The sequence below is a fragment of the Corylus avellana genome, chromosome ca2 (genome assembly GCF_901000735.1).
Source record: "Corylus avellana chromosome ca2, CavTom2PMs-1.0".
Lineage (NCBI taxonomy): Eukaryota > Viridiplantae > Streptophyta > Magnoliopsida > Fagales > Betulaceae > Corylus > Corylus avellana.
The window spans coordinates 24,468,608-24,488,436 of NC_081542.1; the positions used below are offsets into that span (position 1 = coordinate 24,468,608).

At 31.2% G+C, this 19,829-nt stretch overlaps 3 protein-coding genes across 3 annotated transcripts; all 3 read right to left on the reverse strand.

Moving 5' to 3' along the window:
• Positions 1-7,179: 7,179 nt before the first annotated feature.
• Positions 7,180-8,268, reverse strand: LOC132169397 (uncharacterized). Its single transcript, XM_059580433.1, has 5 exons — positions 8,245-8,268; positions 7,983-8,140; positions 7,770-7,890; positions 7,513-7,668; positions 7,180-7,419 (listed from the first exon to the last, which is right to left on the reverse strand). The coding sequence occupies exons 1-5, from the start codon at positions 8,266-8,268 to the stop codon at positions 7,180-7,182; spliced, it is 699 nt and encodes a 232-aa protein (XP_059436416.1).
• Positions 8,269-10,019: 1,751 nt separating this feature from the next.
• LOC132169398 (uncharacterized) lies at positions 10,020-11,930 on the reverse strand. Its single transcript, XM_059580434.1, has one exon. The coding sequence runs from the start codon at positions 11,928-11,930 to the stop codon at positions 10,020-10,022; it is 1,911 nt and encodes a 636-aa protein (XP_059436417.1).
• A 69-nt stretch (positions 11,931-11,999) lies between these two features.
• Positions 12,000-14,362, reverse strand: LOC132169399 (uncharacterized). The gene is made up of 3 exons (XM_059580435.1): positions 14,179-14,362; positions 12,698-14,074; positions 12,000-12,616 (listed from the first exon to the last, which is right to left on the reverse strand). The coding sequence occupies exons 1-3, from the start codon at positions 14,360-14,362 to the stop codon at positions 12,000-12,002; spliced, it is 2,178 nt and encodes a 725-aa protein (XP_059436418.1).
• Positions 14,363-19,829: the final 5,467 nt, after the last annotated feature.

Genomic DNA, 19,829 nt, shown 5'->3' on the forward strand with positions numbered 1-19,829 from the left:
GAAGGGATGAAACTCTGGAGGGAAAAAACCACCAAAAGTTTGTAGTCAAATAAAATAATCTTATAAAATAAATAATATTTGCTTTTTGTGCCTTTAGATTTGAAGAGGAGGTCTGACAAATATTATATTTAACATTTGATATAGAGTTTGATGTGGAGATCAGCTTTTTATAGATTTTGTTAAAATTTTAAAGAAATGTTAGAAATAGAGAGCTTGATGTGAATGCTCTAACCGCCTTAAAAGCATTAGTTAAAAAACCGCTAACTGTTATTGAGTTTTATTATATAATATATATTTATATAATAATAATAATAATATTTATAATTATTACATGATCAATTAACCATTAAATCACAAATTCTTTTAGAGAATTAAATATAATTTTTTTGTTAGACAATTAAATCACAATTGATGATTAAATGATATAATTATATAATAATAAATTATACATATATAATATGACATAAGTCATAACTATACAAATTCATACTAATACAATAATTATGTATCTAAAGACTTAGTTTCAATGCATGTTATAAACTTATAAGTCTATATATGTTATAAATTATAATTACACATATATACATATTGAATAATATAAATGTATAAGATTAATACTTAATCATATGATTCAATAACAATTCAAATAATTAATCATATTATTCATGTGCAACAATAATATGATTCGTATAATATCAAATTAAGTGATTAACATTGGATTAAACAATGTGTTACTTATAACCACAATTAAAGTATTAATGTATTATCATTATAATATATATGATTCTATATATATTACATGATCAATTGATCATTAAATCATATGATTATATAATAACAAATAGAAGTATGCTGTGTACAATGAAGTTTTATTTATATCCTATGTTGTGTAGAAATTAACCCACAAGGATTGAGAAATTTTATTTATATGCTATGTTTAAGTCTCCGTTCAAGTCCTTGTTAAAACATTGGTATGAGTATCTGTTGTATAACTTGCATTTCTTTTATCTTTTTTTTATTATTATTTAATATTTTTTTCTATTATTATAACTTGTATTCTTAACAAGTTATAATTTACATTTAATTTTTTTTTAAAAGTACAAGTTAATTGATCACTTTTTACAGAAAATTTCACTTAAATGATTTTTACAGAAAATTTCACTTTTTAGAAAAAAAGAACTCACTTAAATTTGTTGTCTTAGGCTATCTATTTAATTAAATAAGTCATATCTATCAATAATAACTCACTAATTTTATTATTATCTTTTCTTCTATCTTTTACTTTATTTTATGGTTTGTTTTGAAATCTAATTAGATTTATTTGTGGTCTCTCCACCTCCTGTTAGAGATAAAGCTCCTGTCTATATTCAAATGCATGATCGCTCCAATCATCCTAGAGATAAGGAACGAAGTTTGAGTTCAATGCTGTAACAATACTTATTTAGTGTTTGAATTTTATTTACTATCTAAGTTGTATATATCATATTAAATACTTATCTTTGTCTTTGGTATTCAAACCGTATAGATCAGATTAGTCATCTAGATTAGACTTACTGTACAAGTTTCTACATAATACATAATCTATCGTGTTGTTTAGATATTGAAGTCTAAAAGCACTTACGAATTATTTCATGCTATCATAGCCTACCAAAGGACGATTGGATTTACACTACTTACCCCTGATAAGGACCAAGAAAAATACTGGCCTGCAAAGAGAGGGTGTTGAGGAATGATCTCATATTGCCTGTAGACAAAATCTTAAGCATGTTTATAAGGAATTGACAACCCTCTCTTATAAAACTGATTTTATGAGATGGGTTAGGCCTACAAATTTCTTTTTAGCTCCTATCTGGAGTTCATTATCTATAATATTAATGCTTCATTATCTATAATATTTATAGCATATTTCTTATCATTGTATAAAAAAAATAAAAAAATGAAATAATTTCATTTGAATAAATACGTTCTCATATTGAGGGGGACAAAGTTTTTCTCCAACTGGGTTGGAGGAATTTTTTTCAACCTAGTCAATAAAAGTGACATGCCATTTTTTTTTTAATAATATGTGAGATGCACATGTTTTTTTAATAAAATTTATTCCAACTTTGTCTATATTATTAAAAAAAACATGTGCATCTCACATGTTCAAGGGACATATGTCATTTTTATAGATTAAGTTGAAAGAAATTCTTTCAACCCAGTTTGAAGAAAAACTTTGTCATTGCACTTTGCTGGGAGGAGTCATGCTATCAGGCTGCCAAGCGTCAAATAAGTGTTTGCCAAAGTCTGATATGGCTTTATTAAAAAAAAAAAAAAAAATTTGTAGAAAAATCTCTCTCTTCCTAGTCCTGCTAGATTTTTTTTTTTTTTTTTTTTTTTTTTTGGTTAAATTTTTATAAGTTAATATTTAATTTCTAATGCCTCAAAATTTATTTTTTGATTTAAAACTAAAACTTATTGGTGGAAGATTAACCCTTAGGATTGTATCACTTAAAATGATTTTATCATCCTAAATTTAGTGCTAATAACTTAAATTTGAATTTATCTTTAATATTTCTCTTCTCCAATTAAAAAAAAAAAAAAAGAATGTCATGTCTGACGCTTGGCTGCCATGAGAATCTCAACTCTGCTGGGAGTGTTATAATCTTCTTTTTTTTCCCAAAGAGACCTCCTATCCTGCACGCCGGACGCCTCCCCATTACATTTTTTTCCAAAATGCCTCCACTTTAGTCGTTATAATGCTCACCCGCACCCCATTTCATTTTTCCATTGCTCGACTCATAAACATACTCTCTCTCTCTCTCTCTCTCTCTCTCTCTCTCTCTCTCAAGAATACCATTAATAACAAACTGTAAGGCTTTCGCTTTGGAACTCGAATTATCTCTCCATATTCGTTCTTTTTGTGTTATTTAGTTTCTGGGTAATCTTGTTTCGGGCGTTTCAGGCCTGTTTGTATTGATAAACTTCGTTTTCTTTTTTACAGGACCGTCCATGGCAAGCGAGGATCCCATTAACGCGCTATCACCGGGCATCGGTCATCAGGCAGAAGAAGATGGAACTATTATCCAAGATCATACTGCGCCTATTGTGGTTTCTGATTTGATGGGCCGTCTTTTTGATCAATTCTTGACGGTATATACTGAAGGGGGCAAGAAGGAAGAAAATAAGGAGAGCGTAACGATCTTGGATGAAAGATTCGTGGGTTGTAATGGTAAAAAAGGAGAACCCACTGAGAATGAATCAAATTCCATTGAAGATTATACTGTGGAGCAGGGTACTGGGTGGGCGCGTGAAGAAGCAAAAGATTATAATGAGAATGAGGTTGAGGTTTCTTTGGTGAAGACTGAATGGTTCAAGAATGAAGTTCAATCGCGGAGAATTGCAATGGAGGATGAGGTTCAGCGGAGAATTCTGGATTCTCTGGTAAATTGTTTTCTCCGTGAAGAAGAAATGGTTGATAATGAGAATAAGGAGGAGGAGGAGGAGGAGGAGGAAGAGGAGGATAAGTATTCTCTGCACCGGGAATTTCTGCTTTCTCTTGAAAATTGGGATGGCGGTAAAGAGAAGAAAATTGATAATGAGAATGTGGGTTCTTTGGCGGAGACCGAAAGCTTCAAGAATGAAGATTGTAAGTTGAATGAAGCAAATTTGATTGATGATCATATTGTGGAGCAGGGTACTGGGTGGGTGCGTGAGTTTTCTTTTGTGGAGAGTGAAGTTCAATCTCGGAGAATTGCAAGGGAGGCTGAGGCTCAGCGGAGACTTCTGGATTCTATGGTAAATTTGTTTCTCCGTGAAGAGGAATTAGTTGATAATGAGAATAAGGAGGAGGAGGATGACAAGTATTCTCTGCACATGGAAATTCTGCTTTCTCTTGATAATGGGAATGTGGCTTCTTTGGCGGAGACTGAAAGCTTCAAGAAGGAACAAGTTGAGGAGATACCGAAAGAGATGGATGCTGAATTGCTAGCTGATTATCAGAAGTGGTGCAGAATTGCTCAGCAAGACCCCAATGATCTTGTTCTTGAAAATGTGGCCGTGAGAGAAGAAGAAAAAGTTGATAATGGGGATGAGTTTGAGGATCAGCGGAGACTCCTGCATTCTTTGGTAAATTGGTTTCTCTGTAAAGAAACAAATTTTGATTTTCACAAGGAGAAGGAGGAGGAGGATAAGGATATTCTGCATCGGAAAATTCTGCTCTCTCTTGGAAATTGGCATGGCTGTAAAGAAGAGAAAGTTGATAACGTGAATGAAGAAATGGAGGGGAGAATTGCAACTGATGATTATTCGGTGGAAAAAGGCGATAATGAGGAGGATGAGGAGGAGGATGGGGTTTCTCTGCAGAGGAGAATTCCAGATTCTATTGTAAATTTCCATGGCTGTGAGAATGAGAATGAGGTTTCTTTGGCGGAGACTGAAAGTTTCAAGAAGGAAGAAGAGGATGCTTCAATGTTGAGCTTCAAGAAGGAACAAGTGGAGGAGATACCGAAAGAGATGGATGCTGAATTGCTAGCTCATTATCAGAAGTGGTGCGGAATTGCTCAGCAAGACCCCAATGATCTTGTTCTTGAAAATGTGGCCGTGAGAGAAGAAGAAAAAGCTGATAATGGGAATGAGTTTGAGGATCAGCGGAGACTCCTGCATTCTTTGGTAAATTGGTTTCTCTGTAAAGAAACAAATTTTCACAAGGAGAAGGAGGAGGAGGATAAGGATATTCGGCACCGGAAAATTCTGCTTTCTCTTGGAAATTGGCATGGCTGTAAAGAAGAGAAAGTTGATAACGTGAATGAAGAAATGGAGGGGAGAATTGCAACTGATGATTATTCTGTGGAAAAAGGCGATAATGAGGAGGATGAGGAGGAGGATGGGGTTTCTCTACAGAAGAGAATTCCAGATTCTATTGTAAATTTCCATGGCTGTGAGAATGAGAATGAGGTTTCTTTGGCGGAGACTGAAAGTTTCAAGAACGAAGAAGAGGATGCTTCAATGTTGAACCAAATTACCGAAGACCTCAATGATATAGAATTTATACCTACGAATGAAAATGATGCAAGAGCTCCTGGGATGATCAGAGATGCTAACTCGGAAGAAGGTGGGGAATCGCCAGAATCAGGAGAGATGGAAGCTACTACAGAGAATCCGCAGGAGAATGAAGTAAAGGAGAGGATTAACTGCTGTTGCTGCTCTTAAGCTGCTACCATGGCCTTGCCCTTGTGTGCTGGTGTTGTGACAGCTTCTGTGCATCTCTGGGGCTTCAGGTTTCTGCTATGTTTTGCTAGTTTGTTCTTTAGTTTTTGAATTTACATAGAGATAAATGCAGTCCAAACAAGGACCAACTTTCAGTATCTGTTGTTTAGATTTGATGAATAATAAATAGTATTGATAATCTGGTTTGTTCTAATTGATTGTGGTTTTTTGGGATGCCATTCATTTTAGGGCTTCTTCCCCAGTGATTAGTTCAAATTCCAGGCCTTTTCTCTCTGAGTTAGCTAATAATTTCACTGACTAACATGTCATTCTACACTTCAAGCACCCCATTTGTTTGTTTGCAATTGCAAGCCACATATTGGCTCAGTCCTCTTTGACATAATAAATAATTTTGGCACCAAGCTAGTTCCAATTTCAATTTTTACATCTTTATGCCCAGAAATGCTTCTCAATAGTGTATGCCTTTTTGGGTTTCACAAATTCTAAATCCCCATTCTGAAAGTGGTTGGCCATGCAAAATTTACCTTTCCCTCTGTTGTAATGCGAGTTTATCAGTGGCTTGTTGCTCTGCTATGATTTTGCAGATTTGTAACTTGTAGTTTTTTGGCACTGCAGGTTTGTGGTTTTGGGTTGGGATTGGTTTGTGGGTTCTGCCTTTTTTTCTGCAGTAGTTGTGTTGCAGCTGATTTTCTGCAAGTGTTCTAGTAAAACAAAAATGGTAATATCTGAAATCTAGTGGTTCTCATGACTCCACCATATATAATTAGGTTCGTAAAAATAGAATTATTTTGACAAAAAAAAACATGTAATTGATCTGCATAATTCTAGAAGAAATTGTTTGATTTTTTTTTTTAATAAGAACTAATCCAATGATTGGTTTATTCTAACATGTTATCATTATGATAATTATGAGATAATAATGAGTTGATTGCATTTAGATGGCACATTTGTAACAAATTCCTTCATTTTAGTTCAAAATATTCTATTTTTATATTATGCATGTCTTAATTTATCTCTTCAACTATAGATTATTTACAATCGATAGTCAAAAGAACATGAAAACCATTGAAATTCAAATCATTCCTTAAATAGGGATAGTTAGTTTTCATTTAAAGGGCCCATGGGAATGAGAAAATCGAAGAGAAAAATCAAGATGGAAATAGGGCGTCAAAAATTGCTTTTGGTTGCCCTTGTGCTACTTGTCGTTGCTACTTTTCCCGCAGACGCCAGAAAGCTTGTTGCAACAACAGATGGGCATGGGAAAGAAAAAGAAGTTTCCTTCGAGCCGAAGCCTGATCTGAGCGTTAAACGACATGATGTGAAATATGGGATGCTAAGAGAGGCTTCCAATCCTCCACCTGCTCCTATACGCAACAATGGGTAGTTTGGGAATCCATGATTCCCCCTCCTCGTCTCTCTTGAGAACCCACTAGGGAATTATAGAATAATCTTCCATTCAACATATGAGAGGAACAATAATGAGGAAATTTCTTCAAGTTGTAAGAAATAATCCATGATTGGAACAAGAACGTTGTGAGATAAATGAAGAAGATGTTTTTGTGTATTATTATTGCTATAATTGTGTGTTAAAATATTGAAAAAATGTTAATAATTAGCTTATACTTTTGAGATAAGTGATGATTTAACATGCCTCGTATCAAAGTCAGAAGTCCTAAGTTTGAACCCTGACTTCATCAATTCACATATTATTTAAACTAGCTTAGAGCCCGCGCCATGCGCGGGGCTGTTCACTTATCTCAAAAGTTTAAACCGATAGGAAACTTTGTTGATTCATAGAGTGCTGAGAAAACTTAAGAACAATTACAGTAATATTAATATTAAGAACAATTACATCAACTTGTACGAAAATTCCATCTCTTGAACCTTAAAAAAATAAATTGACAGCAGTCTGAATTCTAATTAAAGCAAAAAAGAAAAAGAATGCATTAAAAAAAATCCTTGAACTATTTCTCAATCAATGTTTTGAAACTTTTTGTTGATCAAACTCTTGTGTTGAGTATGTCGCTTTCTTTTGCAAAGCAATTTGATCGGAATGTTGTCGTCATCATCATCATCGACTATTTCTATATCTTCAATAGGTAAGGAAAAAGACATGGAAGAACTTTGAGTGAAGATTTGTTCATCTTCATTTTCAGAGCTGGACCCCTCAAGTGTTATAATTAGAGGCATGTGTTGATTTAATGGAGTTTCCTGTAATCATTAAATTTCATTAGAAGATGCATAACTTATGTAGGAAAATAATGTGTAGATAAAAATAAATAAATAAATAGAATGAAATGTTACCTTTTGGATATTTGAAACATGTGATTCAAAGATTCTTGAAACAGTATAATTCTCCGATCCTCTTATCAAATTATAATCATTAAGCCGCAATTGAAATATATGCTCTTGGGAAACAATTTTTTCAATTTCTCTTGGTAACATATTGTCATTCAAATCCTATATAAATATAAAAGAGCATAATGTTATAACAGGTTAGAGTATGTTGTATTGTTTTTTGTTTATGCAATGGTAATGTGAATTTTTTAGATTTTTGTTACCTCATCTTGCATGTTTGCAAGTTCGTTTGCTGTCTTGCCTATAAGTTTTTCAGCCTCTTTGTCAAACACAACAAATGTTGCTGAATCAGTTATATCGGATACTTCTAATTGTATCTTATACCTGCTTCATTTCCAAATTGATTAGTAGTAGGAACTATATATTTATATAAATACATATTAAATAGTAATTATTTATTTATTTTTTATTTTTACCTTGGTACAGAATGTTTAGGTTTCACTTTACAACGTTCACACCAAAAAGATCCTCCTATAATCTTAACCTTCGCCTTGCATGTAAGACACCCAACATAGTACCATCCAAACTTGGTGTCTATTCTATTGACTTTGCATAAACATGTAATTAATACTTCCTGCAATATTAAGTTTTGTAAAAAGTAAAATAAATGATAAAGTATTAGTGATATTATAGGTTAAGATTTAGATCTTAGAATTACACTTGATCAAGGGCTCACACCTTTGTCTCTGATTTCGAACCCATTTGTTTTATTTCAGCAACGGTCTTTCTATTATGCAAGGCTAGTTCTTTGTCTGGTATCATTGGTGGTCGTTCTTTCTTCAATTCTTTAACTTCCGTTACCGTGACATTGTTCAACCTATTCATTATAAAACATATATATGGGTTTAGTTTCCATTTTCTTTGTTTAAAAAAAAAAAAATTGCGAATATTTGTACTTATCAAGAACTCTAGAAACTTCAGGTATTTTAAGGTTGATGTACACCCTTGTTGCGCTTGTTGATGATAAATTGTATTCGTCTACAAAATTTTCAAAGAGAAATCCATTAACATATACAAAATGAAATACACATTATATGATTTTAAATATAGTGAGTAAAATACTTACCTCTGAAAATTTTCACAGTAGTTGAAGTTACTATTACAATGAAGGGACTTGTATAATTATTATAGAAATCCTCATCTATTTGCAGTGCTGTAGATCCCCACAAAGTTGTTTGCAAACATATGTTTCTGACATGGTAGATGACTATAAGTTAGTATCTCAATTTTTACTTTATGTTATCTTTATTTGATATGAAGTTATGGTTTTTAGGGTTCAATAGCTCATCGTATTTGACATGAAAATAAAAATTATGTCTTACTCTTCTAGTAACAACTTAATTTTTCGAATTTTTGTTGGACGACCTTTCGAATTAATCTCCTCAATAACTCCAATTGATTCTAACCTGCCAATTACATCTGCAAATCAAAGAAATTGATTCAAATAAAGTTAGTATTGAATTTTCATTTTGTATCATTTTGAATAATTTGTAAATATATTTTCAAATATATGAAAATAAATGATTGATATACCAGTCAAATAAGTAACGTCATTGCAACGACTTGTTATGGTTTCATAATCAGCCAACTCAAATCCATGTTCAGGTATGGAATGATCTACTCCATGGATCTTAGAGATTGATGTTGTTGACATAAAATTTATTTTGACATGGTTTTGCACCGGACGGTATTTTGCTCTATATTCCTCGACAATAAAATTTTTGACCGCATAAATACATCCTTCATTAAAGAGAGGTCGAAAACGCTAAGCGAAATTCTTTCTAATACACGCATGTATTAGTGTTCCCTGAAAAAAAAAAAAAAAAAAATTGTTTCACAAATTTATTATTTTATATTTGAAAAGGATTTAATTGAGAAAAAATGAATACCAACTTACATTTTCATCAGCCATTATCATATCAAGGCTGATAAGCTCATTGCCATTTGCTACGTTAACTGCATCCCACATCCTTATTATTCTAACTTTCACATTCCATGAGTCTTTCTCGGTTGATATTTGATTCAGAGGTGTGTAAGTCATGTTGATATGATTCCGTACCTGCACACAATTTATATTAGTTAGGTTTACTTATATTTCTAGGAAAAAATCTCGGCATTTCAAATCAAGCTACAATGTAAGACTCAAATTTATACTAAATGTTACCTCTAGGTAAATTGTTGAAAATTTCCTTGTATACTATATTTTTTGTATGAAATTGGTCATCATAATGTTCATCTGCAATGTATACTCTAAGGCCATTTCTACTTGTAACCCTGGATATAGCGACATATAATTGACCATGGCTGAAGACAGGTTTAGGTAGAAAAAGGCCTACACGTTGCAATGACTGGCCTTGACTTTTATTAATAGTCATAGAAAAGCAAATAGATACTGGAAATTGTCTTCTTTTCAGTACAAAAGGCAATTTAGAATCGGAAGGAGATAAAAGTATTCATGGAATGAATACTTTATGTCCAACATGAGTTCCCGATATGATTTTAGCTTCTAACACCCACTTTGATAATTGAGTAACCAAAAGTCTAGTACCATTGCAAAGTCCAGCACTCTGATTTAAATTACGAAGTAACATTATAGGGATTCCAACTTTGAGCCTGAGTTTATGATTTGGAATACCGGGAAACTTCAATGAATTTAAGAATTCTACTGGATACATAAGTTCTTGGTCTTGAATGTTGCTTGCAGCTTTACATATTGAATCTGCACTGAGATATGTTTCTTCACCTTCGTTAATAAGATCAATTATGTAGTCATTTATGTCTTGCACGGCATCATTTGTTGGAGCTAAAATTGCTCTATCTTCTAAATACTTTGCATCGGTGTATTTAGTTTGCAACTCGGGATAGATAGCATCCACAATATCATTAATAGGATGAGTACCATGTGGAATTAGTAAATCAGATGGTATCTTAATCAATGCTTCACCTTCGCTATCATCTAATTCGCCCTCACCTATTTTCAAAATCCATTCTGCAAATTCTTTTGCTGCATTATCATCGGGATTTTGTTCAAGTCTCATATTCTTTGTCAAAGTAAAAATTGTACAATACTTCCATAATGAAGACCTGTTAACTGATGCCTCAACAATTTCTTCTCTTCGGCCTTTAGATACAACCGGTAATATTTGTCGGAAATCACCACCAAGAACAATTGTCTTTCCTCCGAAGGGTTTTTCTTCACTTTGTGGATCACTAAAACGTAAAATATCTCTTAGTGAACGATCAACAGCTTCAAAACAATTTCGATGAGTCATAGGCGCTTCGTCCCAAATTATTAGATCCGTTCTTGCCATTAGGTTTGCAAGTTGTGAACCTTGCTTAATCCCGCAAGTTGAGCTATCTGTTATATTAATCAGTATCTGAAACCTTGAATGAGCAGTTCTTCCGCCAGGTAACAACAATGCTGCAATCCCAGATGATGCAACTGCAATGACTATTTTCCCTTCTGAGCGCAATCGACATATCAAGGTTCTCCATAGATAAGTCTTTCCAGTGCCGCCATGTCCATAAACGAAGAAAACACCACCCTTTTTTTCTATGACTGATCCAATTACTGCATCATATATCTTTCTTTGTTCATAATTTAGACCCTTAAGAAGTTTGATATGCTCCTCTGCCAAAACAACCCTATCATAATCCAATTCTTCTTGCAATAATCTATTGCTACTTTGACTAAGAAGTAATGTGTTTGGATATGGCATTGTCTCAAATTCTCTCAAAGACCTTGCATTTTTGTTCAATAACCGTTCGATATCACAAAGTGCATAGTCTTGTAATTGCGAGTCACTAAGATGTAGGTCATTATATCGTAAAATTCTTCTTTCTCGCTGCAAAATATCCTCAGATAACAATTTCCAATTTGAAATCCATAGTTTGTAAGGGTCGGCAACCTCACAAAAAATCAACATTGTTGCAAAAAGTTCACGAAGTTGCTTCCCTGAAGCCCAATACGACGCATGATTTAAAGCTTCATGCCACTCTTTATCATCATCAAGCAAACCAAGAGCGTAACATGCTGACTTGAAAGTTGGGTACAACACACTATTTACAGTTCTTATTTCCTCAAAAGACCGAGGTCCTTTAACAATGTTAAGCAACATTCGCAAATAAAATCGTTCACCACTTCCAGGATGAGAGTAGAATATCCGTCCTACACATAATCTTTGCTTCCTCAATTTCCATTCCTTGTCTTTGTTGTGCCAAACCCATTTGGAAGGGAAATCAGAATAAGTCAATTCTCTTGCTTCTTCATACAAAGCATTTGTTTTCATCCATTCAGTAAATTTAGTCTTTCTAATATTCGGTTGATTCAAAACATTATCTAAGTAATCTGAATCATCAAACATGACTGGTTGTTCATTTTCAAGATGAAAATTTAATCTCTCAACTGCAGGTTCTCGATAATGGATTTCAAACTAAAAGATTCTCCAACATGCCTCTATAGCCGACACATATCTGCAATCTAAATATGCTTTTATTTCATCAATATCTATCACATGTTGTATTCCAGTAGATCCATCGACGTGTAGATTTTCTTCAAGAATTAGAGTTGCACGATCAGGTCCTTTATTTATATATTTGAATAAGTACTTGATAGACCTTGAACGATTACACCACTCAACATTTATATGTGACTGATATTTTACCAATAAGTCAATATTGTGAGGAACTATAAATCGATTGTCAAGTTTGACACCATTTTTTTCAACAAATCTTCCATTGTTCCTCCTTTTATACACTGGAAAGCCATCTTCATCAACTGTAGTTTCAGAGTAAAATCTCTTTGGAAAATGCTTGCTACATTTGTTGCCAATCATACAACTTGATTTTGGATTTATAGAGCCGCAAGGACCATGTACCATAAATTGTTTGACAACATCATAAGCTTGAGGATCTTTGTTCAAATCTGGCACTTCTGCGGAGATTATCCTATCTATTTCTACTGGTGTTGGATGTTTGTCCTCGGGATGTAGAAAAAGCAATATATGAGCATGAGGCAATCCTCTCTTTTGGTATTCAATAGTGTAGACAACTGTAAGCACAATAAAATTTAATTATGTTGGGTATAAAAATTAAAAATTAGAAGATAACAAAAATGGTTAGTTTAGAATACCAGCCAGTAATCTCCCAAAGTGTCGTCCATGCTTTAAGTCATATAATAGCTGATCGAGCTTGATCTTAAAGACTCTTGCAAGTATATCAGGTCGATCCTCAGGTTTCTGACCAGGATTCATAGATAGAAAGCTTTCAATTTCCGGCCATTTCGCATTGCAAGTGAAAGTAATAAATAAATCAGGATAGCCTGCCCATCTACAAATTGCCATTGCATCTTGATAATTCTCAATCATATATCTTGGGCTTCCCGTAAAAGTCGAAGGCAAAACAATTCTTTTCCCAATAGATGCAGGGGTGGTATCGCCTCTCATAACTGCATCCCTCAGACCACTATACAATTCAATCCTCAATGCACTTTGGTTACGTCTTACCCACATAAGCTGCATTCCTTCAATACATGTGTATGCATCAACAACAAACTGCTGAAATAAGCGGCCACCATATATCAAAGTATTTCCTTCACCTTGACGTTCTTGCAACCGGTATGCATAGTACTCCCTCATTGTTACATAACTGTTTGTGTTATGTCTAGTTCCGTTAACACTTCTATGTAAAATGCCAAGCCTAAATCCATCCTCTCCATATGGAAATAGAAGAGGATACTGCAATGCCATATACGATGGATGCAACTCGTTGATCCTCTGTAATCCACCTTCTTTATAATCCACAATAACATCACGGTGTGCATTCTCAACACCAATGTCACCGACGATAATTGCAGCAATTTCAGAACATGTGGGAAGATTGTGCTCTCTTCCATCGGTTGATCGTGATTCAATAATACGTAATCTTAAGTGGTGGACATTATCTTCTCTAAAACGATCTCTAGCCATACGAAAGATCTTCACCAATACATTTGATTCATCTAACATTTGGACCAGGACATCAACAATAGATCGGTCAAGGTTATTGTCAGAGCGATTCAAGGAATTCATTCTATTTGGAACTTCATTTTCAGTGTCGTAAAAATATAATTGCGCAAAACGCGGGTTCAAGCCGTCACCTGGGAGTAATGATCCAATTCTATGGTGGTTTTGACCATTAAGGCGAAAAATATAACGACCTCTTCCATCGTTAATACTATTATCCACATTCCCACCCATTGATGTCATAGCAAACATAGAATTATAACTTCTTATTTGTGCCTTAAAGTTTTTTGAACGCTGCCCACCAGCAGGATTTAGCAAGTCTTCAAGAATAATAGGTGGTTTCTTAAGCAAAGGCAACTTGACTTGACCTTCCATACAACATAGAGAAAATTTAGGATTAGGAGGCTTCCTAGATTTTGTTGTTCTTTCTTCATACCATACTATTGCACCACAATATTCACATACACATGATGGTTCACCAAAATTCCAAGGTTCAACAAATTTCCCTGTATGAAATAGAAGTAAAGAAAGAAAGAAATGTTGGATTAAATTTAACGTTGTTCTAAGCTTTTCATATTTTTTATCAAAAAAATTTAGTTAAGTCATTTACTTGTAATATCTTCTGTGCCTGAACCATAGCTGCATCCACCTTCTGTCATATTTTGACCAGTTGAATATGTTGGTTGAACGCAGTTGACATCCCTAACTTCGCTAGAGCCACTTCCGTTATCCACACTAATAACTCCTTGATTTGTTTTACGTCGTTTATGTTGTGAACGTCTCCCATTCTCCATTTCGTTCCTATTATTTGTCATACTTTGACCAATTGAATTCGTTGGTTGAACGTTGTCGCAATCCCTAACTTGCCTAGATTTTTTTGCATTCATAATCATCCGCCTTCGATGTCGTGAAAGTCTAGTATTTTCCATTTTGTTTCTATTTTCCTATTGCATATTTGCGAGGAAAAAAAATTAATGACGAATCTATAAATCCTATCATTTAGTACATCAAATTGAACTAAAATATATAATATTATTTCAGCTGATAGTATAATCAACATAATGCAATATAATACATACAAAATGTATCAAGAAAATTGTATACTCACAATATAAAGAAATTAATGCTGCAAAACAAAGCAAACAAACTAATGAAAAACTTAAGAAAAATAATGAAAATACCTCAACACCTATTGCAAATTATTTCCAAAGAACGCAAAAGCAATCACCTGTATTCAATAGTTACAGACATTAATTTAAGAGACAATTTACATAATATTATAATGCATAATAAATGATACCTGGAAAGCGAAATTAGGAAAATTAAGAAATTAATGTTACAAAAACAAAGAAAAAAAAATTCAGAAGAAGAATGAAAAATATATAGAAACAGATTATTATTTATGAAGTTGCAAATTTTATCAAAGAAAAAACATACAAACGGAATACTAATTGGAGGGGAAAAAAAAAAAAACAGGCACATACAGACTAAAAGAAAAAAGAAGAAATTGAACATGCAATTCCTTTAAAAAATTAACTTTACAATACAAAGTAAAGAAACTATATAAATAAAATTTTACATTTTTAATTTTTTTTTTTTATTGTTGTATATAAAAGCAACAACAGTTTATCAGCCGAAAAAAAAGGTTGATATATTGTATATTAACAATAAAACTTAAGATATATCAATGGGAGACAAAACATCTAGTTTGTTTATGTTTTTTAAATAAACAATAAAATTGAATGATTGATTTATTTTTAAAATAAATTTCTAAAGCGTATCATTTAATTCAATATTTCAACTAAAAAGTATAATTATATAACACTTCATTTATAAAGTTCACAAAAACAATTACATTTTTTTTTTGTTATTTTGTTATTGTTTTTTTAAGAGGGTTGAGCTATTTTTATCAAAGTAACACAAAAAACATGCATTTCATATCTATATATTGATATATGAACACAAAAAAGAGTGTAAATTTTTTTCGTAAAATTGTTAATCCAGATTAACAATATAAAACACAAAACTCAAATAAAAACACATTATAATGTTCCATCAGCACAATAATATACTTTTAAAAATATATTATCTTAATTCTGAAAATGCAATTTAAATTAAAGAAAATTGAACCTGCAAATCGTTTAATAAAGTAAAGAAACCATATAAATAAAATTCATGATTTTTAAACATTTTTATTGCTGTATTTAAAAACAACAACGGGTCTTAAGAAATGTTGATTCTTAAATACAAATAATACTCAATAACAAACTAATTTAACTAAATTAGTTTTTGCAGAGGGTTGTGCTATTATTGAATACTTGTAATACTCAATTACTAACCTGAAGTGGAGATATTATGCAAAAAAATAAAATAAAATAACATGCGTTGGGTTATGGGAGAGAAAAAAATAATAATAATAATAATAAAAAAATGGTTGAAACATAAATAGAAACAGAGTATTACTTATGAAGTTGCAATTTTTATCTAAATCATACAAAAAGAGTACTAATTGAAGAAAAAATAAACATAACAGAAACAAAATAGTGTTAATACCAAATCATAAAATATAAATAAATAAAAATTATTATCGTAATTCTAAATTGAACATACACAAATATATACAGAAAAAAAATGATACAAAATAAAGTAAATAAATTAATAATAAAAAATAAAGTAAAGAAACTATATAAATAAAATTAAGAGTTTTAATTTTTTTTTAATTGTTGTCTTTAAAAACAACAACAGTTTATTGGCTGTTAAAAAAGGTTGATATATTGTATGTTAATAATAAAACTTAAGATATATCAATGGGAGACAAAACATCTAGTTTGTTTATGTTTTTTTAAATAAACAATAAAATTGAACGATTGATTTATTTTTAAAATAAATTTCTAAATCGTATCATTTAATTCAATATTTCAACTAAAAAGTATAATTATATAACACTTCATTTATAAAGTTCACAAAAACAATTACATTTTTTTTTTTTTTTTGCTTTCTTTAGTTGTTTTTTAAGAGGGTTGATCTATTTTTATCAAAGTAACACAAAAAACATGCATTTCATATCTATATATTGATATATGAACATTATGAAAAAAAAAAAAATTCATAAAATTGTTAATCTAGATTAACAATATAAAACACAAAACTAAAATAAAAACACATTATAATGTTCCATTAGCACAATAATATATTTTTATAAATATATTATCTTAATTCTGAAAATGCAATTTTAATTAAAGAAAATTGAACCTGCAAATCGTTTAATAAAGTAATGATACAAAATAAAGTAAAGAAACCATATAAATAAAATTTATGATTTTTTAAATTTTTATTGCTGTATTTAAAAACAACAATGGGTCTTAAGAAAGGTTGATTCTTAAATACAAATAATACTCAATAACAAACTAATTTAAATAAAATATATAATATTATTTTAACTAAAGAGTATAATCAACATAAAGCAATATAATACATACAAAATGTATGGAGAAAATTGTATACTCACAACATAAAGAAGTTAATGGTACAAAACAAAGTAAACAAACTAATGAAAAACTTAAGAAAAATAATGAAAATACCTCAACACCTATTGCAAATTATTTCCAAAGAATGCAAAACCAATCACCTGTAAATCGTTAATCCAGTTAAATCGTTAATTCATATTAACAATACAAAAACACAATATAAAGGTTGATTCTTAAATACAAATAATACTCAATAACAAACTAAAAGTCAAACAAAAACATACTAACCTGAAGAATGGTAACAAAACTGAGAGAGAGAGAGAGATTGTTCACTTAGTAAAATGAGTTTCGGATGTGGCAAGGCACTGAAAGACAAAACTGACAAAAAGAAAATACAGTTAAATTGTTAATCCGGATTAACAATACAAAAACACAATATAACCTTTCATTAGCATAATAAAATATTTAAAAAAATTAATTTAAGTCTGAAATTACAATTTTTATTAAAGAAAAAACATACACACATACAAATAAAGTAAAGAAACCATATAAATAAAATTCATGATTTTTAAACATTTTTATTGCTGTATTTAAAAACAACAACGGGTCTTAAGAAATGTTGATTCTTAAATACAAATAATACTCAATAACAAACTAATTTAACTAAATTAGTTTTTGCAGAGGGTTGTGCTATTATTGAATACTTGTAATACTCAATTACAAAGTAGAAGTCAAAACAAAAACACACTAACCTGAAATGGAGATATTATGCAAAAAAATAAAATAAAATAACATGCGTTGGGTTATGGGAGAGAAAAAAATAATAATAATAATAAAAAAATGGTTGAAACATAAATAGAAACAGAGTATTACTTATGAAGTCTGAAATTACAATTTTTATTAAAGAAAAAACATACACACATACAAACTGGGAAAAAAAAAGAAAAAAAAGAAATGAACATGCAAATACAATAAATAAACAATCACAATTTATTTGCAGAGGGTTGTGCTATTATGGAATACTTGTAATACTCAATTACAAAATAGAAGTCAAAACAAAAACATACTAACCTGAAGTGGAGAGATTTAGATGTTGAAAGGCACTAAAAGACAAACATGGGGAGAGAGTGATTTGGTATTTTGGATGTTGTAACTTGTAAAAAAAGGTAAGAGGCATGCAAAAATAAAAACAAAAAGAGTTTTGAATGTTGGAAGGAAGGTAGTGCGTTGGGTTATGGTTGAGAAAAAAAAATTAAAAAAAAAAAACGGTTAAAACATAAATTATAGGAGAGAGAAATTATGGAGAGTGAGAGATTATGAGAGAGTGAAAAAAAAAACGGTTGAATCATAAATTATGGGAGAGAGATAGTTAGCACAATTAATAATAATAATAATAATAAAAAAAAAACCCAATTGAGATATAAAATTATGGGAGAAAGAAATAATTAAGACACTTAAACCATATAATTAGTTTAGAGAGAGAAAAAAAAAAAGGCTCAAACATAAAATTATATTAAAAAATAAAAATAAAAACACACTAACCTGAAGTGGAGAGATTTAGATGTTGAAAGGCACTAAAAGACAAAGACGAAGAGAGAATGATTTGGGATTTTGGATGTTGTAACTTGTTAAAAAAGGTAGGAGGCATGCAAAAATAAAAACAAAAAGAGTTTTGAATGTTGCAAGTGCAAGGAAGGTAGTGCGTTGGGTTATGAAAAAAAAAAAAAAAAAAAAGTTGAAACATAAATTATAGGAGAGAGAGAGAGAGTTAGCACAATTAATAATAATTAAAAAAAATAAATTCAGATATAAATTATTGAAGAGAGAGATTATGGGAGAGTGAGAGTTAGAGATTATGGGAGAGATAGAGGAGAGAGAAAGTTATGGGAGAGTGAGAGTTAGCACAATTAATAATAATTAAAAAAAAATGAATTCAGATATAAAATTATGGGAGAGAGAGAGAGACAAAATTATGGGAGAGAGACAAAATTATTCAAAAAGAGTTTTGAATGTTGGAAGGTGAAGGTGTTGGTTATGGGTGAGAAAAAAAAAATTAAAAAAAAAAAACGGTTGAAACATAAATTATAGGAGAGAGAAATTATGGAGAGTGAGAGATTATGAGAGAGTGAAAAAAAAACGGTTGAAACATAAATTATGGGAGAGAGATAGTTAGCACAATTAATAATAATAATAATAATAATAAAAAAAAAACCAATTGAGATATAAAATTATGGGAGAACGAAATAATTAAGACACTTAAACCATATAATTAGTTTAGAGAGAGAAAAAAAAAGGCTCAAACATAAAATTATATTAAAAAATAAAAATAAAAACACACTAACCTGAAGTGGAGAGATTTAGATGTTGAAAGGCACTAAAAGACAAACACGGAGAGAGAATGATTTGGGATTTTGGATGTTGTAACTTGTTAAAAAAGGTAGGAGGCATGCAAAAACAAAAACAAAAAGAGTTTTGAATGTTGCAAGGAAGGTAGTACGTTGGGTTATGAAAAAAAAAAAAAAAAAGTTGAAACATAAATTATAGGAGAGAGAGAGAGTTAGCACAATTAATAATAATTAAAAAAAATAAATTCAGATATAAATTATTGAAGAGAGAGATTATGGGAGAGTGAGAGTTAGAGATTATGGGAGAGATAGAGGAGAGAGAAAGACAAAAAACGTAAGTTGAGATAGGGAGAGAGAGAGAGAGACGTAGGAGATTGAGTTAGGAGGACACGTGTCGCAATTCTAAGCACGCCCTACGTCAAAACTCGGCTTTTATATATATATATGAT

What these genes read in the sequence shown, in the direction of transcription:
- LOC132169397 (XM_059580433.1), bottom strand. Translation starts at nt 8,268, where the DNA reads ATGGGTTCGAAATCAGAGACAAAG. An exon ending in GTTCGAAATCAGAGACAAAG is followed by an intron (nt 8,141 to 8,244) that starts GTGTGAGCCCTT and finishes TTAATATTGCAG; the next exon opens with GAAGTATTAATTACATGTTT. An exon ending in ATGTTTCAAATATCCAAAAG is followed by an intron (nt 7,420 to 7,512) that starts GTAACATTTCAT and finishes TAATGATTACAG; the next exon opens with GAAACTCCATTAAATCAACA.
- LOC132169398 (XM_059580434.1), bottom strand. Translation starts at nt 11,930, where the DNA reads ATGTTTGATGATTCAGATTACTTAGATAATGTTTTGAATCAACCGAAT.
- LOC132169399 (XM_059580435.1), bottom strand. Translation starts at nt 14,362, where the DNA reads ATGGAGAATGGGAGACGTTCACAACATAAACGACGTAAAACAAATCAA. An exon ending in AGGCACAGAAGATATTACAA is followed by an intron (nt 14,075 to 14,178) that starts GTAAATGACTTA and finishes TATTTCATACAG; the next exon opens with GGAAATTTGTTGAACCTTGG. An exon ending in CTTTGGGAGATTACTGGCTG is followed by an intron (nt 12,617 to 12,697) that starts GTATTCTAAACT and finishes TTGTGCTTACAG; the next exon opens with TTGTCTACACTATTGAATAC.